The sequence below is a fragment of the Numida meleagris genome, chromosome 1 (assembly GCF_002078875.1).
Source record: "Numida meleagris isolate 19003 breed g44 Domestic line chromosome 1, NumMel1.0, whole genome shotgun sequence".
Classification (NCBI taxonomy): Eukaryota; Metazoa; Chordata; class Aves; order Galliformes; family Numididae; genus Numida; species Numida meleagris.
In genome coordinates this window covers 192,400,698-192,424,503 of record NC_034409.1, presented here as the reverse complement: position 1 = coordinate 192,424,503, position 23,806 = coordinate 192,400,698, and the positions used below count along the sequence as shown (strand labels likewise).

At 60.4% G+C, this 23,806-nt stretch overlaps 2 protein-coding genes across 2 annotated transcripts; one reads left to right on the top strand and one right to left on the bottom strand.

The window, feature by feature from the left end:
* RPS11 (ribosomal protein S11) lies at positions 5,704–9,089 on the top strand. The gene is made up of 5 exons (XM_021383899.1): positions 5,704–5,828; positions 6,097–6,228; positions 7,193–7,268; positions 7,907–8,036; positions 8,917–9,089. The coding sequence occupies exons 1-5, from the start codon at positions 5,814–5,816 to the stop codon at positions 9,038–9,040; spliced, it is 477 nt and encodes a 158-aa protein (XP_021239574.1). The 5' UTR covers positions 5,704–5,813; the 3' UTR covers positions 9,041–9,089.
* FAM160A2 (family with sequence similarity 160 member A2) lies at positions 16,415–23,597 on the bottom strand. Its single transcript, XM_021383890.1, has 12 exons — positions 22,537–23,597; positions 21,622–21,895; positions 20,952–21,554; positions 20,717–20,875; positions 20,563–20,649; positions 20,316–20,483; positions 20,169–20,248; positions 19,334–19,503; positions 18,332–19,255; positions 18,072–18,250; positions 17,737–17,899; positions 16,415–17,048 (listed from the first exon to the last, which is right to left on the bottom strand). Exons 2-12 carry the CDS (start codon positions 21,757–21,759, stop codon positions 16,753–16,755), a joined length of 2,967 nt encoding a protein of 988 aa, XP_021239565.1. The 5' UTR covers positions 21,760–21,895; positions 22,537–23,597; the 3' UTR covers positions 16,415–16,752.

Here is a 23,806-nt window from a genome sequence, read left to right as displayed (position 1 = left end):
AAGAGAAGAGAAGAGAAGAGAAGAGAAGAGAAGAGAAGAGAAGAGAAGAGAAGAGAAGAGAAGAGAAGAGAAGAGAAGAGAAGAGAAGAAGAAAAAGAGAAATCATTACTGTTGGAAAAGCCCTCCAAGCCCAACCCCAGCCCACCCCACCGTGCCCACTGCCCACATCCCCCTGGCTCCTGAACACCTCCAGGGATGGTGACCCCCCCACCTCCCTGGGCAGCCTGTGCCTATTATCTTTTAAATAATAAGTTTTCCTGATATCCACTCCAAACCTCTCCTGGCACAACTTGAAGCCATCACCTCTCCTCCTATCTAGTTTGGCCTCCAGTGCTGCATTTTCTGTAAACTTTCATCACAAGGAGGGAACTGTGGAGTATCAGCGTGGCTCCAAAGTGCCACAGCCCCACGTCCCAGCCCCATGGAGACCAGTGGGACTCGTCCAGGGGCAGCGGGCAGATCCTCTCTCTCCCTTTCCTGGGCAGTGAGGGCCGCAGCCCTCCTGCCACCACAGCCTCCTTCCATTGCCAGCCCGGAGCCACAGCTGAGCACAGCAGCGTGCATTGGCACAGCAGGGCCGCGGGTGATCCTGAGCATGGTGCTCATTGTGAGAGAAGGAAGAGGAGCTCAGAGCGGGGCCTGGGTGCGGGTCAGCCTCCTGCACGTCACTGTTCCCTGCAGGAATTGCGATTGGGTTGCTAAAACGGGCTCGTAGGGATTAGTCACAAGAGCAGCGCATCAGTCAGGCAAATCTGCTTAAGCAAAGCGCAGGGGTGAGGGCGAAGGACTAATTGCTCTGGCGAATGAAGGCTCTGGTTGGTCTCCCAAGGACGGGGCGCTCGGGGCGTTGCCATGCGGGAGGTGGCAGCCATCCCAGCAGAGCTCTGGGCACGGCCGCATGGAAGCCCTGCCTCCAGCTCGCTGGGTGCTCCCCATCCGCTGTGCCCAGCGTACAGCTGTCCCTCTGCTGCCCTCCTGCAGGTCGCCAGCACGGCTGGTGGCTTCTGGAGATGTCCAAGCAGGGAGATTCCAGCCCCTCTCTGGGCAACTCAATCGGCCGAAGGGAAGCGCCAAGGTGTCCACGTAGCATCTTCCACCTTCCAAAACTCACGCTGACCTATAGGCGAGCACTTGGTGCTGCACGCCCGTGGGGTGCAGCAATGGTTTGTGTGGGAGTACGAGCTGTGTCTGCCGGCACAAAAGAGCACATGAGGAACTAGCAGGGCCGGTGGTCAGCAGCACAACCACTGGGAAGCCAGGACAGCTCCCTGTCCCGCACACTGCCATGCCCCCCGTGGTCATGGTTCTGCAGCTCTGTCCATCCCGTGGCTCACACTGAGAGAGGGAGAAGCGCTGTAACTGGGGGCTCTCCAAGCTGAACATAACCCTGTGTATAACTGCAGTTAGAAGCCAAGCTGTGTACTGGAAAGAATCTGAATACCTGAGCCTTCTGACAACAGAAAAAGATAATTTCCTCTGCATTTGTATTCAGGGCTCATCCGTGGCATTCTCTGTGCTGCCTGACTTCAGACTGCCTGCCCTCCTGGCAGACATACATTAAGAGGGAACAATAAATTGCAATACGGTTCTTCTGTACCTGGGTACAGGGCAAATTGAAATAACTTTGGAACAAAGCTTTATTTATGAACTTGGAATTGGATTATCGAGTCGTTGGCATAAACAGCGGCAGCGCTGCTTTTTTAAGACCTTCAAGAATTTTCCAGGGAGATGTAATCCCTTCCTCTGACGATCTCCAGACTGTCCCTAATTTCCTAAGCTCCCTGATAACGTCTCTCTGTGCTCGCGCTGACGTTAACATTCCTCGTACATCAGATCACGATCTTGGAGCTGCAGCACGGCGCTCTGCAGGCTCCGTCCTCTGGTGGAGGGCACTGCAGCTTTGCCTGAAGCCCATCATAGAATCATAGAATCCTTAGAGTTGGGAGAGACCTTTCAAAGTCATCTAGTCCAACTCCCCTGCAATGAACCGGGACACGCACAGCTAAATCAGGTTGCCCAGGGCTTGACTCAGCCTTGCCTTGAAAGTCTCCAGGGATGGAAGATCTCCATCGATGGGAATCTGGTCCGGTTTTGTCGTGGGGGCAAGAGAGCTCACCCAGAAGGGCAATGGAGTGCAAGAGCCATGGTGAGAGCTGAGTGCATAATGCCAGGGGTGGGAGCAGAGCCTGCATGGTGACCCCAACATCTGGGCTGGAGGGAAGGCCCTGCTCAGGAGCTTCATCTTCATGGGAACAGGCTGGTGTTGGCACAGGCTGCCCAGGGAGGTGGCGGAGTCACTGGCCCTGGAGGTGTTCAAGGGCAGTGAAGATGTGGCGCTGAGGGACATGGTCAGTGGGCACGGTGGGATGAGCTGGGCTTGGACTTGGAGATCTTAGTGGTCTTTTCCAACCTGAACAATTCCCCGATTCCATGGTGGCTTTCCTTCAAAGCCAAGGACACTGCAAGCAGTCACCATGCCAAGTGGTCGCCATGCCAAGTGGCCCCTGCGCTGCCTTCCCCAGGGCACAGCTCAGCATCACATCCCAGCACGTGGGCTGCAGGGAGCTCCCCGCCTGTGTCCTTGAACGAGCGCGGAGCCCGCAGCCGCAGCTGGGCTGAGCTCTGTGTAAATAATCCATAAAGCTGTTCTGCTGATTGTCTGCTGCCGCTGCCCTACTTAACTGCGTCTTTGTGCCGAGGCTGCAGATCACTGGGAGAATGCATCGTGCCTCTTCCTACAGGACCAAGTGCAGTGTGGACAGAGTGCCACTGCAAATTATCTTTTAAACCTGCTGAGTTTCAAAATCTCACACAATCGTGTCTCAAGAGAGGAGTCTGAGTCCATCTGAGACCCACGTACCACACTTGAGGCAAATAGAAAACTGCTTGGAATGGGACAGTAAATGGTTTGCAGAATGGCACAAGAGCTCTGGCAGTCCTCTGCTTGGATGCTGTATGAGAGCTGCAGACCCTGGGAGATGTGACTCAGCTGACTGGTTCCGAGCCTTTGGCTTTATTTTAGGTTTGGAATAATTGAACAAGTGTCAAGTCTCAAGCTAAGGTCCTACACGTACCATTGATTTCTATCAGTGCTCCAGCACAGGAGGAGGATGTGGGTTCTGAAGCACAGGGACCACAGGCAGCAGCACAGGTTCCCAGAGGCTCTGGAAATTCCCACTGCTGCCTCCTTCCTCGGGTGACAACTGACAGGGTGCGAGGGAACAGCCTCAAGTTGGGCCAGGGGAGGTTTAGGGTGGATATCAGAACTTCTAAATGGAGAGGGGACATCAGGCACTGGGACAGGCTGCCCAGGGCTGTGATGGGGTCACCAACCCCAGAGATATTTAAGAAATGTGCAGATGTGGCACTGAGGGACTTGGGTCAGTGATGGGACTCGGTGGGTCAGGTGCAACTCGGTGATCTTGAAGGTTTTTCTGACCTCGATGAGTCTGTTTCAGTGATCCCAGGGGCTTCCCCCTGCCAGCTGCTGTAAGCAGGCCTCTGCCACCTGGCTGACCAAACAGCCCTGACTCTCAGAAGCATCGCTGAGTGCTTTGACACCCCAGGGCCATTTCCCTGCTCTGGGCCTAAGGGCAGGCACAGCAGTGTGGGACAGGGTCAACAGGCAGCTCTGCGCCATGCCCTTGGGATAGAGAGGACATCGTGCCACAGGGCTGACACCAAACACTGGGTCCCCCTGTTGTGGGGGAACAGCAGCTCAAGGTACTCCATTAATGACAGCATTACGACACACACACAAGGTGGGTGCCAGCTGCAGCTCAGCCACCCTGGGTCCCTTCTCAGGGCTCAGACGCTGCAATGGGTGGGAGGAGGATTCAAAGGACAGCACCAGGGTGACACAGCATGGACATTTGCAGTTCACCCCCAGTCCTCACTGGGGCCCACTGAGCTTGCACAGCTGCAAACATGCTGCTCAAGCATTTTCTGGGTGGCAAAGAACCACAGAACCATAGAACATGCTGAGTTGGAAGGGACCCACAAGGACCATCAAGTCCAACCCCTGGCTCCTCACAGGACCACCCCAAATCCGAACCCTACATCTGAGAACATCCTTGCTCTGGTGTAAAGTTCTCTAAGCCTTCCTGAGGATGCTGTGGAACACGGACCAGTCCCGGTGCCCCAGGGAGGGCAGGCAGGGCAGGGTCTGCGCAGTGCTCGTGCCTCTGGCCCACACGGTGCCCCGTGCTGGGCTCCGGTGCTGTGCCAAGAACAGGCAAACACTGCTTCCCAAATGCTCATCGTCAGGGTTGTTAACAACTGCTGAAAGACCTGACGAGACATGAACAGGACGGATGGCAGGGAGATAACAGGCAAAATATTTAATGGACTTCTGCTTTAAAGCACTTAAAGCCTTAACTTTGTGCTTGGTCAAGCACACTCTGCTGTTGATACAATCCATGCTGGCTGTCCCCGAATGCTTCCCCGTGCCTGCTTTGTTTGTGGTCAGGGAGCACAGGAGGACACACAGGACGCTCCTTCCAGGGACTGAGCTGAGGCTGAGTGCTCCACAACCCTCAGTCTCCTCCTCCCTCCCCAGCAAAGGACTGGAGCTGTGCCAGCCACTTCCCAGCTGTTGGGAAACCCCTCCAGTCACCACAGTTTTCAGCGAAGGACAGACAGGAGCCCTGAGATCTCACTCAAAACCTGACCAGAGACCCAAGAAAACCAGCTCTGCTCAAGAGATGAGACGTGGGGAAAGGGGCATCGTGGTGCTCTGACCGTATGGCGTGGGCATTGCCCCAGCCCCTGCCAGGGCTCATTGTGGGCAGCACAGGGGGCTGGGTCCATGTGGGATGTGCCCAAGGGCCAGCAGCACCAAAGCATGGTCCTGTGCTGTGCAGGGTAAGGCTGAAAGGGGAACCAGGCAGGTGGAGGGGTTGGAAAACATGGGGGCTCTGCAACCCTGCTCACCTACCGGGCACACGGGGCTGGAGCAGGAGCATCACCCACCCAGCCCGGAGCAGGAGATGGCCAATGGGTCCGGGGCAGCAGTAACACCACCAGCCTGGGACACGCGTGGAACGTGAGGAACAGGATGGGCAGAGAGCGCAGCACTGAACTAAATGAAAATACAAAATGCGATGAGCACACACTGACCGGGTTTGGCACCATGCAGTGCTCAGATGAAGGGAGCGACCACCCCAGGAGCGGGCGTTGTGTCCAAGAAACATTTAGATGTTGTGCTGGGAGACAAGATTTAGTGGGGTTATTGGTGGTAGGTGGGCGGTTGGACTGGATGATCTTGGAGGTCTTTTCCAACCTCGGTGATTCTACGATTCTAGGAGTGAAGGAGGGTCTCCACCGGGGACCGCAGGATCAGGACAAGGGTGGATGGCTCTGCACTAGAAGGGGGAGATGCGGGGCGAAATCTTTTCCTGGAGGCGGTGCCGCCCGGCGCTGTGGGCCCCGTCCGTGGAGGAGCCTGAGGCCGCGGCTGGGCCCTGGGACCCTGAGCTGGGGGCACCCACCCGCGGCAGGGGTGGGGCTGGGGGTCTCCTCCAACTCCACCACCCTATGCTTGTCCGGACCCAGAGCCTGAGCCCGAAGCTCCCGCTCTGTGCAATTCAGAGCAGAACCCCGACAACCGCCGATACCCGCAGCCGCCAAGAGCCCAGCCCCCGCACGAGGAACCCCACGCACCGCGGCCCGGCCGCCTCACGCATGCGCGCAGCCGCAGGCCACGCCCCCTCCTCGCGTGGCAACTTCCGGCGCTCGCCCCGCCCCTTCCGCCCCGCCCCGGATAAGCGGCGCCGCGCACCGCACGCGCTCCTTTTTCCGCCGCGCTCTCCAAGATGGCGGACACGCAGGTGGGGCCCGCGCGGCGCTGGGCCGCGGTCGCTGCGATCCGCCGGGCTTCCAGCGAGGGGAGCCGGCGGGGGTCGTGGGGCCGGAGAGGAGCCCCGGGGCGGGCGTTGTCCGTGCGGATGGGGCGCCGAGCGCCGGGGTGGCGGGGAGAGGCCCCGGTGTCGACGAGGCCCACGGGACGGGGTCTGGGTGAGCCGGGGGAGGCCCGGGGCCGGGTTGGGGTCTCGGTGAGCCCGAGGCGGTCGGTGATGCCTTTTCTCCCCACCTCAGACCGAGCGGGCGTACCAGAAGCAGCCCACGATCTTCCAGAACAAGAAGAGGGTGCTGCTGGGCGAGGGCGGCAAGGAGAAGCTGCCCCGCTACTACAAGAATATCGGCCTCGGCTTCAAGACACCCAAGGAGGTACGGCCCGGGGCTGCTGCCAGCGGGCACTGGGCCTGGAGCAGTGCTGGTCGTGGAACCACAGAGTGGGGAGGTTGGGAAGGACCTCAGAGATCGTCCGGTTCTATCCCCCCGGGCAGGGACATCTCCCATTGCCCAGGTGCCCAGGGCCTCGCGGCCCTCTGTGTAAAAATTTCTCCGTGGTACCTAATCGAAATTCGGCTATTAAATTTGCTTCTCATATATACATATCAATAATACGATAACAATTCTATTATTTATTCATTTTAGTTAATTTATATGCTAAATCTGTTTCTTTTAGTTTAAAGTCATTCCCCCTTGTCCTGTTCCTGTTGGCCGGTGTACAAAGTCGCTCTCCCTCCTGCTTATGAGCTCCCTTTAAGAACTGGAAGATCGCAGTGAGGTCTCCCCAGGCCTTCCCTTCTCCATGCTGAACACCCCCAGCTCACTCAGCCTGTCTCCATAGAGAGCTGCTCCATCCTCTGAGCATCCCCGTGCCCTCCTCTGGACCCGCTCCCACCACCCCACATCCCTCCTGTGCTGGGGGCCCCAGACCTGGACACAGTGCTCCAGACGGGGCCTCATGAGGGCAGACAGAGGGGGACAGTCCCTTTTGTGTCTACTTCCCCCCCCATTGGTGTAGCCCGGGGCACTGCTGGCCTTCCAGGCTGCGAGCTTGTGTCCATCTCGTCCACCAGAACCCCTTAGTCCTTCTCCACAGGACTGCTCAGTGACTTCTTGTCTCAGCCTGTGCTCATACCTGGGATTGCTCCAGCTGAAGCGTAGCGCTTTGCATTTGGCCTCGCTGAACCTCATTGGGTTCACATGGGCCCTTGTCCAGGTCCCTTTGGATCTCTTCCTTCTGTTGTATCAACTGCACCACTCACAACTCCTTAGCACTGTCACTGAGCCACTGTGCTGCCAGGGCTGCCTGCCCAGACGCTGACCATTGCTTTTCTTGTAGGCTATTGAGGGTACCTACATTGACAAGAAGTGCCCCTTCACTGGTAATGTCTCCATCCGTGGCCGGATCCTGTCAGGTGAGTTGTGCAGCAGCACCATAAGCGTAATGATGCCACCAGGGTGGGTAATCACACAGAGCCCACAGGTGTCAGTCTGGAGCTGCCGGGAAGCACAGCAGTGGTCCTTGAGCTGCACATGATGCCATTCTCACGATGGTCTTCCAAGCCTCATGGTGAAGGGACTGTGACGACAATGCCACACGGCTTTGCTGATGCCTGGTGCAAGGACCTGCTGCTGACCTTTCTCTGTGCAGTGTGGGTGCTGGTTCAGTGTAATGCAGGCAGTGCTGGCTCTAGGACAAGGATCAGAGTGTGTTCAGGAGATTATCAGAAAGAAGAACTAATTTGTTTTATAACACAAATGTGAAGGGTGTAGTCTGGTAAGTGGAAAGGAAGTCCTTGCATCCTGGAAGAATGAGGGTGCTGGAGCACCCCTGAAAGGATACATGATAATTTATTGTTAAGCTAGGTCAGGAGAGGTTACTGGAATTGAGGGGCACTGCCTTCACATGTGAAATACTGCGCACTGCTGATCCTGGGTAGCTTCTCTGAAAGACTCCATTCCCCAGTAGTTAGAAGCAGATCCCCGGCCCATTTTGCTGATGGCCACTGAATGCTTGTGCCCATCGTCCCATCCCCTGTGCTCTCGTCCCCAGGTGTGGTCACCAAGATGAAGATGCAGCGCACCATTGTCATCCGCCGGGACTACCTGCATTACATCCGCAAGTACAACCGCTTTGAGAAGCGCCATAAGAACATGTCTGTGCACCTCTCCCCCTGCTTCAGGTGTGTGCAAGCAGCCCCACTGCTCCACAGCAACGGGGCAGGGCTCTGATCCTCACAGTGCAGGGCTGTGGAAGTGCTTGTGTGTCTCGCACGCGTGTCCGATCTGTGTGATGCTCAACCCAGGTTCTGCTGAAGCGAGTGAGCGCATCGGGGTGGAAGGTGCAGTTTTATTACTGCTGCTGACCTGGAACTTGTTTGCTGGTGGTGATGTGTGAACTCACGATGGTCTTCAGAGTCCCTGTTGGTGAAGGGGCTGCTGACAATGCCGGTGGCAACTGCTGAACCATCAGACCTGTTCCAGTCAGTCTGCCTGCTGCGTTTGTGAAACCACGCGCTGTTACAGTTCTGTAGTTCTTGAGAAAGGTTTAAAAAAAAAAAAAAGCCTCGAGCAGATGTTCCCAAAGCAAATGCTGAGGCCACAGGGGGCGAGTTCAGAGGCTGACATCTGCATCTCCTGCGTGTTTCCAAAGCAGGGTTCCCAGAGAAACCTGGAGTAGCCCAAATGCCAGTGCGGCTTCGGGTCTAAGTGAATGGAAGGGAAACTGGTGATGGCTGAAGGGTTTCCCTTCAGGTGCTCAGCGCTCATCCTGCTTCTGTGGGAGCCTCACATCTACTGCCTTGAGTTTGTGCTCACGTGGAGTGTCAGGCTCCGAGGCTGGGGGGGCAGCGCGGGGGGTGCCTGCCTCTATTTCAGCACAGTCATCTCTGCAGCTTCACGTTGCACCTCCCCTCCTTGTTCTGCAGCTCTGATTATGCAGGGTCACTTCTAGTGCGGTTACACGGCAGCATTTCTGGCAGCGTGTGCTGCAAATGCCTGTGCTACAGAGCAAAAAGCTGCAAATTCACAGCCACTGAAACACTGCTGTTGGTTTCTTTGCAGGGATGTGCAGATTGGAGACATTGTCACCGTGGGAGAGTGTCGGCCCCTCAGCAAGACTGTCAGGTTCAATGTCCTCAAGGTCACAAAGGCTGCTGGCACCAAGAAGCAGTTCCAGAAGTTTTAAAACCAGCATACGGAGCATAACGGAGAAATAAAACTTTTTTTAAAGTCTGTATCGTGTGTATGATGTGAAATGAACAGCACAGGAATGCAACAGCACTGTGGAAAATGGATGAGTGAGTTTCTTGAGGAAACGTGATGGTTTTAGGCAGGCGCTGTTCTGATATTCCAGGTTTCCTACGCAGGAGAGATGAAGGTTTGGCGTGGGGGTGAGGGTCAGGGGGTGAACGTTGTCCCTGTGTCAGGACTTGGGGCTGTGATGTGGTTGGGCTTTGTGCTGCAGGGCAGCTGGGCACAGCTTAGGCTTAAACATGTGGGTAACCTGGGCCTGGCTTAGAGGTGACAGCTGCTCACAGTTCCAGTAGTTCCAGGCGGTGTGGTTCTGAGAACTGAGCCCTTCTGTAGGACACGTTCAGGAGAGAAAATAGGAGTGGCAGCATGGTGCAGCGTGGGAGAAGGGAATATGGTGAGAACCAGAGGTGGAGTAATGGAAACTGAGTGTCTTAAACCAGGGTAGCTAAGCTGGCAGTGTTGCTTTAACAGGGTTGTTTATGGGCAGCATTGCTTGTGGAGTTAATACTGAAAAGGGACAAAGTGGGGCTGGGTGCAGCTGTGGCACTGGGTCCCTGGCCCAGCCCAGCAGAGCTGTGGGTCAGCACCCCCCAGTCTGGGGGTGTCACTGCCATGTCCGAGCTGGCAGAGCAGGCAAGGGGCTGCAGGTCAGCCCAGACCATGAGGATGGGATGGGATGGTGCTCCCAGAGGCAGGACTGGAATGACTGTGCACTGAGCGAGGCAGGAGGATGCTTGAAGGCCTGGGGGCTCTGGGATCCCCTGTGGCGAATCATTCTTGCCAGCAGTGTGCTCTTGCTGCTTGGAAAGCCAATGGCATCCTGGGCTCCATCAGGGGAGGGGTGGCAGCAGGGCCAGGGAGGTAACTGTCCCTCTCTGCCATCTTGAGGCCCCATCTGCATCCAGATCTGGGGCCCCCGGTACAGGAAGGATGTGGAAATGTTGGAGAGGAGCCAGAGGAGGCCACCAAGATGAGCAGAGCATGGAGCACCTCCCCTGCAAAGACAGGCTGAGGGAGCTGGGCTTGTTCAGCATGGAGGAGAGAAGGCTGCGAGGAGGCGTCAGTGCAGCCTCCCAGTATTGAAAAGGGGATGATAATCACGAGGGGAATCAACTTTTTACAAGGGTAGACAGTGGTAGGACAAGGGGGAATGGTTTTAAGCTCAAGGAGGGAAGGTTTAGATTGGATGTCAGGGGGAAGTTCTTTACAGAGAGAGTGGTGAGGTGCTGGAGCAGGCTGCCCAGAGAGGCTGTGGATGCTCCATCCCTGGAGGTGCTCAAGGCCAGGCTGGATGGGGCCCTGGGCAGCCTGGGCTAGTGCCAGATCTGGAGGTTGTAGCCCTGAGTGCAGCAGGGGGTTGGAGCTTGATCCTTGGAGTCTCTTCCAACCCAAGCCATTCTAGGACTCTGTGATCTTTGAAGGTCCCTTCTGACTGAGCTGTTCCGTTCCAGCTGTCAGGAATCCTGAGCATGTGGGTGCAGCACTGTGCATACCACAGGCATTGTAACGTGGGCAGCATCACACTCACCACGTGCCATTCGAAAGTACCCCCCTGTGCCACCAAAGCAGCCATGCAGCACCCGCACATCACTGGAACCCTCTCGTGAACGGGGCAGTAATGAACCGTGGGGCTCAGCAGCTGCAGCCCCCATGGTGTCCGTGGAGGATGTGATCACCAGCGCCCGTGTTGTCCTCATCCCACGTGTCAGTGCAGCAAACCCCACCCAGCTCCACGCTGCAGCTCTCAGGAACAGAAATTAATGCTTCCATCGGTTCTAGTGGGAAATGCATCCTGGTCAATTCACTGCTGGAAGGAGTCCTCTTCAGCAGTTGTGTAACATTCCCATGGAACAGTGCGTCAGCAAATCATGGAGGAGGTGATCCACGCAGGGAATAGGTTTCCGGATTTATCCATTGGTTGATGTAAGACGCTGAGCGTGGGGTCAGTGTGGACCCCACTGAGGAGCACTGTGTGTCCCCACAGGATGGCCCCAGTGCTGCATGGCCCCGCTGCAACTCAGTCCTGCTAATTTTCCCTCGGTTCTCTTCTTCATTTTCCCTCAGAGCACTTCAGCTGTGGTCCCAGTGCTGCCAGCACCATCAGCGAAGCAACAATGGTTCAGCCCCTGTGTTAGCAAACCCCCAGAACCCATCTGATGCTACACCCACCTGGTGCGGTGCCACCTATGCTGGGAGCCCTGCAGCGAAGGCTGCAGCCCAAGGGCACGAAGCTGTGCCATTGAGCAGAGCAGTGTGTGCAGAGAGGGCACAGAAGGAGAGGGCACAGCAGTGGCACTGCATCAGCCACCCAGGAACAGCTCCGAGGTGTCCTGACACATCTGCACCCGGTGCTGCAGAGAGCTGCACAGCACAGAAGGGCTGGGGAGCTTCTATGATTCTGCAATGATGATCTCCACTCCAGGATGGGGGTCCCAGCTTCTCCGCTGCCCCTCGCCCCCGGTGCTGCTCTGGAAGCACAACCATTGTTGATGTGCGGTGCACAGTGGTGCCATGCTGCATGGAGATGCAATGGTACTTGGAGATGCCATGCTTTTTGGGGATGCTCTTTCTGCTCAGGGATGCCGTGGCTGCTTGGGGATGCTCTGCCCGCTCGGGGATGCCATGGCCACTTGTGAGGAGGCCGTGCTGCTCGGGGATGCCATAGAATCATAGAATCACCAAGGTTGGAAAAGACCTCCAAGAAGATCCAGCACAGCCATCCATCTACAACCAATATTTTCCCACTAAACCACATCCCATAGTACCACATCTACACATTCCTTGAACACCGAGGATGGTGACTTCCCCGCCTCCCTGGGCAGCCTGTGCCAGCACCTGAACACTCTGAGAAGAAATTCTTCCTAATACCCAACCTGACCATCCCCTGGGCAGCTTGAGTCCGTTCCCTCTCGTTCTTTTGCTGTTACCTGGGAGCAGAGGCTGACCCCTCTCGCCACAGCCTCCTTTCAGGCAGTTGTACAGAGCCATAAGGTCTCCTGTGAGCCTCCTCTTCTCCAGACTGAACATTCCCAATGCAATCCACTGCTCCCTGCCCAGCACATCCTGGTCCCCCAAACCCTGAACCAGCGATCCCTCCAGGACCCAAATTGCCTCGGGCTGTCCTGTGAGCAGGAGCCCCGTGCCATGCATCTGTCAGAGGGCGCGCAGTGGAGCCGTTGCCTGCACTGTCACCCAGCACTGCTGCCCAGCTGCGCTTCCTGTCCCAGCCCACAGCTCAGCCAGCAGGAAGCCCAGGCTTCAGTTAGCCATAGATGGCCATGGGCAGCACAGAAACGGAGCTGCGAGCTGTGTGGGGCCAAAAATATGTCAGTGAGTCTTGAGGTGGAGCTCGGCCAGCAAGCAGCGTCTGCACCATCCCCAGCCCAGCTCTGTGGGTCTGTGGGGAAGGCACAGGGCACAGAGCACAGATGTGACAGAGTCCGGGTGCATCCCAATCCCACAGCTGTGGGCTGGCTGATCCCCTGCTGGTGGAGGCTCTACATCCATGGGCCGTGCTTGCTGTTTGGGAGCTGCTCCTCCCTTACAAACCCTGAGTGCTGCTTTTGTTGGCACCAAGCGTTGGGCATCAGCTTGGTGCCACGCAGCCCAAAGCACCCCACAGCTCTCAGCTCCCAGTGGCTGTGGTCAGGGTCTCCTCCCTCTCCACCCTCCTCCACATCCCTAACGCAGCCCTGGGCCTGAGGAAATGTCCCTGAGGCCACTGGGACAGGACACTGTGGCATGGAGATGCCGTGGCACAGGGCACCTGTGTGAGCATCACATTGTGGCACCGCTCCCAGGGTGATCCCACTGCATGGGACATGTGGAGGCACTGCCGTACAAACCCGATGTCCTCACGGGGTGCAGGGCCCCACTGCGTGCAGCTCAGCTGTGGGGCTGCAGCGAGGTGTGCTCCGGGCAAGGCGCTGGGAGTCTGGCCCCACACGGGCAGGAAATGAGTCAGGGCCGGGCAGGAAGGAAGGCGAGAGGAGCCCTGGGCTGCACCATTCCCTGCGTCACCGGTGGCCTCCCAGGGAGGGACAGGTCCTGCTGCTGCCTTCCATGGGTCCCTGCTGGTCCCCGCACCATCCCCTCCAGCCCACAGTGCCCTGCACACAGCTCAGCTGTGCTCTGGGATTTGTCCCCCCCCCCAGACCCAGATGCATCGTCCCACTCCTCTCCCCAGTCCCTTACTGCAGAGGGGTGGCCAGGACAGACATGCTGTGCCACCCGGGACAGATGTGCCGTGTCCTTTCGCCTGTGACCCATCAGAGCTCGTCCTGCCTGGAGACCCCACACAGACAGCGTGGTGCCAGCAGCCCTTGCATGCTCACACGTGTGTGCATGTGGGCACGGGGGTTCACTCAGGCATCCCAGCAGATGCAAGGACGTGCGCCCAGGGGCTCTGCCCCCACTGCCCCCCCCTGCACCCTGCCCACCCCACCACCCCCAGCATCGCCCGCCTGCAGGGAAAGTGGAGCACGGCAGGAGCCAGCAGGGCTGTTCCATCTCCACAGGGTTGGGGTGTCAATCTGTGCATCTCTGCTGGTGGAAGTGCTTTCCAGGACAGAAAAATGAGAAATGCTGCTTGGCTCTAATTTTGGATCCCTACCACCCCCAGGAGCCGCAGTGCTGTGTGGGGGGAACAGAGCTGCTTGGCAGCTCCTGCAGCTCTGCAGGGTGAGGGCAGGCCTGGGCTGTGTCCCTGCTCCCAGCACCCGGACCTCTGACCCCAGCCCTGGGCACCGCATGCAGGACGTTCCTGGCTCTGTTTCCCATCTCTGCCCAAACATTGCCCAAGAACCTGCATATCCCAGTGCCACAGACAGGACCCAACACTGCTGGCACTGCTTTGCTGCCAGGGTGCATCACTCCAGGTTTTCATAGTGCCATGGCCGAGCTGCTGTGCTGTCCTAAAGTAAAACAAATGCTCCCTGAAATCCAAACCTGTGTAGTCTTTGACTTGACCAAAGCAGAGCACCTTCACTTCCCATCAGATGAACACAATGCTACCAGCACCGTGCCAGCAGCCTGCTGCTGATGGTGTCCTCGAGATACCACTGACCTTGCAGCAACAACATTACCCTGCACAGGGATCTCTTCAGCTGTGTGCAGCTTTGTGCATCTGTGCACCTTTGGAGGAAGGAGAGAACCAAAACCACTGAGGAGCTCTGACACGTTTTCAGGTGTGTACTGAAAAACCTGGCATTCCCAAGAGGAAAATGCTGTCCTTAATTTACATTTTAAGACAGACACCCACATAAACAGGAGGAAGTGCTGACATGCTCCCAGCCCATATTGTTTGAGGCTTTTCAGAGGCGGCTTCAGCACATTTCTGAGCAGCCCCATCACACAGAGCAGGGAAGGGCCCAGCCAGTCCATGTAAACCCCCATCCCATCCCATCCCATCCCATCCCATCCCCATCCCTATGCCCATATCATTCTCATCCCCATTTCCATTCCCATTCCCATTCTCATCCCCATCCCCATCCTCATCCCATCCCTATGCCTATGCCTATCCTCATCCCTATCCCCATCCTCATCTTCCTCCCATCCCCATCCCCATCCCCATCATCCCCATCCCTATCCCTATCCCTATGCTTATCCCTATCCTCAGCTCCATCCCATCCCATCCCATCCCCACCCTCATCTCCATCCCATCCCTATCACATCCCAATCCCTATCCTTATTCCCATCCCCTCCCATTCCCATCCCCATCCTCATCTCCATCCCATCCCCATCCCTGTCTCCATCCCATCCCATCCCATTTCATCCCCATTTCAGCCCCCACAACCACCCTGCATTCACACTTCCCACGCTGACACCGCAGAGTAGGGCAGCATGGGTGATTTTCCCATTAATCTGTTGGTTCAGCATGAGAGCTTCATAGAAAAACCTGGCAGGCAGGAAGAGCACTCGAATGGATGCCAAAACCCAAATGGGTGCAAGTTAGAATTTACAAACGAAGGCTTAAAACACTGCAGGGATAATTAACACCCACCAGCACTGCTCTGTAGGAAGTGGCTCTGCTGAACATTGGGTTGATGGATGTAAGCACCGGGGTGTACTGCTCACTGACTGACACAGGTGCCACATTGCACCGCGTTCCACCAGGAAATTAATGTTAGTGGCATCATTGCAGCATATTTCAGTGTAAAGAACCGGAGATGTGATGGATCTCATGGAAACGGCTGTGGGCAGCACGGAGCCCTCAGCAGCGGTGGGGGGCTCCTCCCAAGGCACAGCCACGTGGGTCCTTCCATTTGTCCATCTGGAATGTCATGGTGGAGGGTGAGAACGCAGAGCAGCACACGGGCGGGATGCCAGCATGGACGGGGCAGATGCTGAGGGCTGCGTGGTGCTGTGGGCGCCCACAAGGACACGCTTCAGTGACCGCTGCAGCACTGCGCCCGCATGCACCAAGGGTCAGACACTGATCATTGCTGCTGCCTATGTGGGAACCTTCTCATTGCAGAGCTGCTGCTGCCTGTGGCGCTGGCCCAACCATGGCAATGGACACACCAAGTCCTCAGTGGCCGCCCCCTGCGTGCATCCAGCCCACAGCGAGCTGGTGGAGCTGCTGATGGAGGATGAGGTGGAGAGGGTGCACGGTGTCGTGGGCCATGGGGCTGTGCTCAGCACCCTGCTCTGCTGAGGGGCAGACATTGACCAAGGGGTGAACACTGCAGGATGTGCCGGCAAGGACGGAGATCCTTGGATGGGAAACACCACAGCACCCAGGGCTGGAGCCCACAGCACTGCTCTGTGCTGGAGCACAGCACCTGCATCAACCGGGCCAGCAAGCAATGGGCAACGGTGCTGGGCATCCAACACCCAGGAGGGCTATGCCAAAATGCTCACTGAGCTGCTCTACTGTCTCCTCCAGCAGCCGCTCACTGGCCACAACGGCACACACGGTGCCAGCCAACATCCCCAGCCTCAGCCCCATGGTCCGCCAGGCACAACAGGCTCCATCAGGACCCCCCAGACATACCGCATGCAGGGAGGGCCAGGAAGAATAAAAGGGAAAATTCTTTCTCCCAAAGAGTGGCAATGCACCGGCACGGGCGGCCCAGGGACTTGGAGGGGGTCACCGCCCTTGGGGGTGTTCCAGAACCGTGTGGACGTGATACTGAGGGGCACAGTTGGTGAGCACGGTGGGGGCGGGTTGGGGATCTTGGAGGTCTTTTCCAACCTCAGTGAATCCAAGATTCCACGGACCCCCAAAACCCCAGCATGAAGCAGTGAAGGAGACCCCGCTGATGAGGATCCTTCCTCTCCAGCCCTGCAGAGATAGCAGCAGCAGTGCCCTCGACCAGACCCTTTATTACAGAAGGGCTTTTACACAGCACAGACACACCGGCCCCTCATGCACCGCCCGGCCCCACGCCCCCACCCTGCCCCACAGCCACCCCACGGAGCGGGGCATTGCATAGAGAGGAGCGGGTGGGTGGTGGGTGACATCGGGGCCACGGGGGCGGCAGGGGGCAGAGCCAGCCCGCCCCACGCCAGGTGGCACCGTCCGGCCCTGCCGTCCCCACGTATCCCCGCGGCCGCCCGGGGCCAGCTCCCCGGCAGAACATTCATCCCAAATAAATTAAAAAGGTCCGTGCCCCGCGCGCGGTTAAAAAGCAGCTGCCAGGGTCACTCCTCGGGCGGCTCGGACAGGAACGGGGAGGTGACAGCGTGCGCCTGGGCGATGGCCGCCAGCTCCTTCAGGAACTCGCTGAAGATGACGGCGCAGTACACGGCGTTCTTGACGCGCAGCGCCTCGCTCTGCTTCTCGGCCGAGCCGCGGAACAGGGTGGCCCCTGCCAGCGCCTGCAGCACCGGCCCGTCCCGCACCTGCTGCAGCGCCAGCTGTGCCGCCTGCCGTGCCCGCGTCGGGCTGTTGGTGTGCCGCAGGATCAGCTCGCCCAGCGACGGCTTCCGGCTGCGGGCTGAGGGGCTGCGTCAGCTGCGGGGCCACGAGCGCAATGCCACAGGCACGGCCCGGGACATGGCACAGGGCAAGGCATGGGGCAAGGCATGGAACACGGGGAACAGACCAGTGCACGGCCTGGGGTATTGTATGGGGTATGGCATGGAGCACAGCCCAGGGCATGACACGAGGCAGAGCCCAGGCCACACACGGAGCCATGTGCAGCCCCCAGTGCAATACAGCCCCCAGCGCAGCACGCAGCCCCCAGTGCAATGCAGCAAGGGGGAGGCAGAGACCAGTTTGCATGCAGCGCCACATGCAGCCCCCTGTGGAATGCTGCTGAGGTCTAGGAGCTGTGTGCTGCAATGGAGAGGCAGAACCCAGCCCTGGAAGCAGTGCCATGTGCAGCCCGCTGTGCAATGCAGCCCCTAGCCCAATGCAGCACGCAGAAGCAAGAAAGAGGCAGACCCCAGTCTTGCATGCAGCACCCAGAATGGCATACAGCCCCCATGCAACACAACGTGAAGCCCCTGGACTCCAGTGCCACAGCCCCTTCACCATGGCAGCCCCCAGCCATCCACACCGAGGGACATGTGCTCCCCATCCCAGAGCAGCTCCCAGGCCCCACGTAGCGCCATGGACACCCCCACACACAGTGCACCCTCAGCACCCCCACCCCCACGGCAGCAGCTCCGGCCCCATCTCACCCAACGTCTCCGAGCGGCGCAGCGCTGGCATGACACCCGGTGCATCAGCCCAGTCCAGCTTGCCACGGGCAATCAGGTACTTCTTGGCCTTGAAGAGCAGCATGGGGAAGTCCTCCTGGCTGGCAGCAAAACTCTCGATCTTGTTCTTCACCGAGCCGAGCACCTGCGAGGCGGGACAGGAGGGGACATGTAGGACAAGATGGGATGGGTGGGACAGGATGGGATTGGATGGAGGATAGGGTGCAGCGGGCGGCCCCACGGGCAGCACCACGGACAGCGCCAGCAGCACCAAGGACAGCGCTAGCAGCACCACGAACAGCGCCCGATCCCCAAACCTGCAGCAGAGACTTGACACTGGGCTGGAAGACCATGTTGGTGTTGAGCAGGAAGGAGCGCAGCAGTGGCTGCGGGTAGCAGGCCAGCTGGGCCACCAGCCCCGTCAGCAGGAAGTTCACGTAGAGGGAGTTGTGCAGCATGTTCTCCAGCTTGCCAAACAGCACCGTCACGAAGGGCCCTGCGGGTGGGTGCAGGCGTCAGGGCGTGACCAAGGGATGGGAGATGGAAGTATTCCCACCCGTGCCCCATTTGGCCCCACCTGTGAAGGGTTGGCTGTGGGGCGGTCCCACAGTGCGCGGTGGGCTGGCCACAGCCTGTGCCAGCGGGTCCAGCACCCGCACACGGCCCAGCGCCTCCTCGCCCTCAGGCAGAGTGGCGAAGCTGGCGTAGGCTTCCTCCTCCTCGCGGGACAGCAGTGGCTCGGGCGTGGCAGGCGGCTCAGCCCTGGCCCCGTTCTCCATCTCGGCCTCAATCTCTCGCAGCTCCTGGGTGAAGGCCTCAATGCTGACGCCCGCTCCGTTGGGTTCAGCCGGTGCCTTGGCCAGCAGCTCCTCCAGCAGCGAGTCCACCGAGCGCGGCGGCTCCCAGCCCGCAGGCTGTGCCCGGGCACCGTTGTGCGCCAGCCCCTCACCTCGCGGACTCCTGCGCACTTTCTTCACCGCCACGTCCCCCTCGGGCCGCCCCGGCTCCGTGTGCCCGTGTGCCCCATTCACCAGTACCACTGAGTCCCGTGCATCAGGGCTAGGCCCCAAAGCATGGGGCTCAATGGGGCTGGGAGCCCTCCCCGTGCCTTCCTCAGGCAGCCCCCGTTTCTTAGTCCGCGGGGTCAGGGACCCTGGGGTGCTGTCAGGCAGCGGGGCCACGTCAGGGGTGGTTCCAGGGGCGGCGGGCTCCTCGCCATCGTAGGGGGCCGACCAGACACGGCACGCCCATGCGCAGCGGTCAATGCTGCGGCGCGCGTCCCGCAGGTACTCCAGGTAGTTCCTGTCCAGCTCCGCCACCTCCTCCCAGCGGGCGGCCCGGTGTGCGGGGCTGCCGCTCGGCGTGCCAGGGGAGCGCGGTGCTGTGCCGGCTGCCTCGGGGCCGCCACTCTGCTGCCTCATGAAGAAGGCGAGACGCGATGGCGTGGAGGGCCGCGGCGCCGGCACTGCTGAGGACGCGTCCACGCTCGGGCTGCTCTGCCCTATGGAGTGGAGATGGTGCTCAGCAGCGCGGGGTCGGGGGTGGTGCACAGTGTGGACCTGAAGTGCCGGTGCCGTACCCTTTGCCCACGTCGCATGCTCCTCGTCGCGCTCTGGCAGTGGTGCATTCTCAGGCCGGCAGCAGTGTGGGATGAGTGAGAGGAACTTGGCGGCCGTCTTGCCATAGATGTCCAGGTCCCGCACCGCCCGCTTCTGGCTCAGCATGACGTGGCTGCAGGGCAGCAGGTACCTGGTGGGATGCAGGGCTGTGAACGGGACGCAATGGGACCGCAGGGCAGGGGCAGCAGGCACCAGCCCCACACCATTCTGTTCTGTCATTTCAACCCCTGGGAACGCCCCCCGTGGAATACAGCTGTGCCTATCCCAGCACCAAAATGATGATAGCCCAGCCCCATCCCATACTGCCATCAGATCCCCTGGGTATGTCCCCCTGGGCACTTGTCCCTGCATGTCACAGCCATGTCTCATTCTAATGCCCGCATAGCAATGTCCCAGCCCCATCCCATCCCGACATTGGATCCCCCAGAGATGCCACCCTCAGGCCACAGCTGTGGCCATCCAGCGCCCACTTGGTGACACCCCAGCCCTCTGCCATCCTTCCACTGGACCCCCTGGAGATGCCACCCCTGGGACACAGCTGTGCCCTGCCCATCACACACAGTGACGCCTCAGCCCTGTCTCATACTGCCCATCAGACCCCATGTGCTCTCCATGGGATGCAGCCATGCCCACCCAGCACCCATGTAGCACCATCCCATCCCCATTCCTGGGGATGCACCCAGCCCCATCCCATCCTGCATCACATCCTCTGGAGATGCAACCCACCACACCCCATCCCAGTGCCCACAGGGCGATGCCCCAGCCCCATCCCAGCACCGCACAGCAGCGCGGTACCTAAGCACCAGCTGCAGCATCACGTCCTCACAGTTGAGGCTGAGCAGCGTCCGGAAGAGGCTCAGGGACACCATGCAGAGCTGGGGACAGAGGAGACATGAGGCAGCTGCACCTTTGGGTCCCCCGGCGCTCTGCCCCACCACTCACCCGTGAGTTGCTGTTGATGCGGCTGACGAGCGTGTCGAGGATGGTGGCATTGTCGTGGCGGTGCAGCAGCACGAAGCGCAGGAAGGTCTTCAGCAGTGCTGTCTCACTGACGCTGCGCAGGAACAGGTCCAGGTAGGCGGTGCTGGCGATCATCTCCTCGATGGAGGTCTGCACAGAGAGCGGCAGCTGGAAGCGCGCTGAGTGCACCGCAGAATGCCCCGCGGCGCCGCTGCTGGGGTGCCCCTACCTTATGCAGCGCCGGCCCCATGACGGGCACCAGGAACCCGTTGTGCACATAATCCACCAACTGCTTCTGCACCAGCGGGTGGGCGACCTGCAGGGTGCAGGGGTCAGGGCTGCCCGTGCCAGCCTGCATCGCCCCACGTCACCGAGAGCCCCACCTGGATGACGGCGTTACAGAATTCCAATGAGTTCATGAAGAGCACGAGGGAGGAGACCCCGATCCAGTCCTCGCGGCGCAGGCAGTGCCAGTCGTCCCCGCGCACCTCGATCTTGCGGGGCAGCGAGGAGTAGAGAGCACTCAGCCCCGTGGCCAGGACCTGCGGGTACAAGCACTGAGCGCGGTCCTGGGGCGCACGGCACCACCCAGGAGCTCCGGCACCGCACCAGCCTTACCGGGCAGAAGTAGGAATTGTCGGTGATGGACTTGGCGACGGCATGGTTGCTGGCTGACATGGCCATGATGAGCAGCAGCGCATCGCGGGCCTGCTGCCCCAGCACGCCCTCGTGGTGGATGAAGGGGATGAGGAGGGAGAAGATGATGAGGTTGGCGGGGCCCTGGTCGGTGTGGCTGTGAAAGAAGAGCTCCAGGATGGCGGGCTCCTTGGCCACCGAGACGCAGAGCTGGTTGAGCAGCAGCACCAAGCTGTTCTCCAGCGGCGCGGAGGCGGGCTCGGCGCAGAGGCTGAGCAGGCGCAGCAGCGGCGTAAGCACGGCGCGGTGCCGCAGCAGGGGCTGCCGGGCCTGGCTGATGAGCATCTCATACAGCTTCAGCTGCTCCACCTTGCGCTCCTCGCCAAAGTCTCCCTGCAGGTGCCAGCCCAGCAGCCGCTCCAGCAGGTTCTCGGCCACCACAAACTCCAGGATGGGCCCCGTGCCGGCCTCGCCGCGCGGCCGGTCCTCGGCCAGCAAGTTCAGCAGCTGGTAGGTGTTGTTACGCACCGCGCTCAGGTCATCGGGGGCCGGCGTGCAGCCACGGCGCTCCAGGATGCGCAGCACCTGCGGGCAGAGCGCTCAGTGCCCACCCTGACAGATGCCCCGTGCCCACCACCCGGCACCGTCTCACCTGCGCCCAGTGGTTCTTGAAGACCATCAGGCAGGTCTCGGGGTCGGCGGTGACGGGGCTCTGCAGGCTGGCGCTGCGGGCAGCACGCTGCCCAACCCCGCGCGGGGTCAGTTTGCTCAGCCAGCTCATCCTCTCCATGGGGACACGGCGGGGGCACGGCTCAGGGGCAGCGGCGCGGTGCCGTGCAGGCCCGGCCCGATCCGACGTCTGCGTGGTGCCGTGCGGGCACGGGGCAGCGGGCAGCGGGCAGGGCCACACACTCCATGCTGCTGGGCTGCGGGGTGGGGGTGTTCAGCGCAGGGAAGGGGCAGCAGCACCATCCCAGCACCAGCCCAGCACCATCTGGCACCACCACGGCACCATCCCAGCACCACTCCAGTACCACTCCAACACCACCCCAGTACCATCCCACCATTCCAATACCACCTCAGCACCTCCCCAGAACCAACCGGGCACCATTTCACCACCACTCCAGCATCACCCCAGCACCACCCTAGAACCATCTCAGCACCATTCTGACACCACCCCGGCACTACCCCGGCACCAACTCAGCGCCATTCCATCAGCACCCCAGCACCCCCAGCACTGCTCCTGCCTCAGCACAGCCCCGCACCGCACCCAGCCTCCTGCGGGCAGCTCCGTGGGTGCCTGCGTGGGGAGGGGACGGAGGTGACTGAGAGCCACAGCTCCCGCACCGTGAGTCACGCACACGACCCTGGGTACAGCTGAGGGTGAGGGTAAGGGTGAAGGAACTGCTGCTGCCACACCGGTATGGGGACGGGGATGGGCATGGAGCCACACAGCCTGGCCACCAGGCCCCATGCACACCCACCCCCGTGGCACAGCCCAGAGGAACAGAGCCAGAAGGAGCAACCCCCACAGCCACGAAGCAGCGGGCAGGGGGATGTCACCCACCTGAGAGCGAGACCTCACGGGCACAGCTGGAACCCAGTGGCACCACCGTGTCCCAGCGCAGGGCAATGGATGAGAGGGCTCTGAGTAGGACCAAGGAAAGGGGGTCCCAGAACTGCCTCTGCTGGAGGCACCAGGAAGGCGAGGCTGCTGGGAGCTGGGGCAGGACAGGAGCTGAGGCGAACAAGGAAGCGTGGAGTGGAGGAGGGCTGTGACACAGCGCTGCTCCACACCCAGAGCCGCACTTTGAACCTGGAGCTGAGCACGGGGGCACCCGAGGGCATCGCGAGAGCTGCACCGGGCACAGGGAGCAGCCACGTCCCAGCACCCCCAGCACAGATCTCCATGTGCTCAGCGCCTGCTCCCACACCACAGCTCCCCCAGGCCCTGCACGAGACCGAGGGCGTGGGGCCTGGTCCCTGTCCCCGGGATCCTCAGTCCCAGAACCACCACCCCCCAGGGCTGAGGGCATCAGCACAGCCCTGTGGGGCACGGGGTGGGCAGAGCCAGCGCGTGGGGATGGCGGTCAGGGTCAGGGCAGGAGCAAGGGACGGGGGGCAGGGACAGCACCGGGCCCCCTCTGCACCCACTGTGCCCAGAACACGTCCCGTGCCCATTTGTGCTTCCGCCGTGCAAGAACCAGTGGGACCCGGGGGCGGGGGGGGGAGGGTGGCCCGGGGACGGCACCGCAGGGCATGAGAGCGGCCGGCCAGGAAACCTCAACCCACAAATGGCCAAAAGGGGAAGGCAGCAGCCGGGGCCAAGGGACGGCACCGCGTCCCCATGCGGCGGCACCGCGGGAGCAGCGCCGGCTGCAGCCCGGCACCGCGGGGGTGTCACCGCGCCCGGTGTATTTTGGGCAGCGCACAGATGTATTTATACCACGCGGCGAGGAGCTCCCGTTGCACCACAGCTGCGGGTGCTAAAGTTAGAGCGGGAGAAGGCAGCTCCCACAGCGCTGCCGGCACCGGGACGGCCACGGCCGCGAGCGGAGCGCGGCGCGGTGCCACGGGACGGCGCTGAGCGCACCGAGCCCCACGGAGCCCAGCGCCCCGCCGGGCCCCGCGCGGGACGAGGGCACCGCAGGAAGCAAGCGCGGAGGGGGGATCCGCGAAAAGCCTCCAAGGAAGCGGCCTGGGAGGGTTGCGGGGGACGGCCCAGGGCAGCACAGCGCGGAGCCACCGGCCCACGTGGCACCGGGCAGCAACGGGCACCGAGCAGCGCCGGGTGCCGTGCGCCAAGGGCAGCCGCCCCCGATCCCGCGGCCACGGGG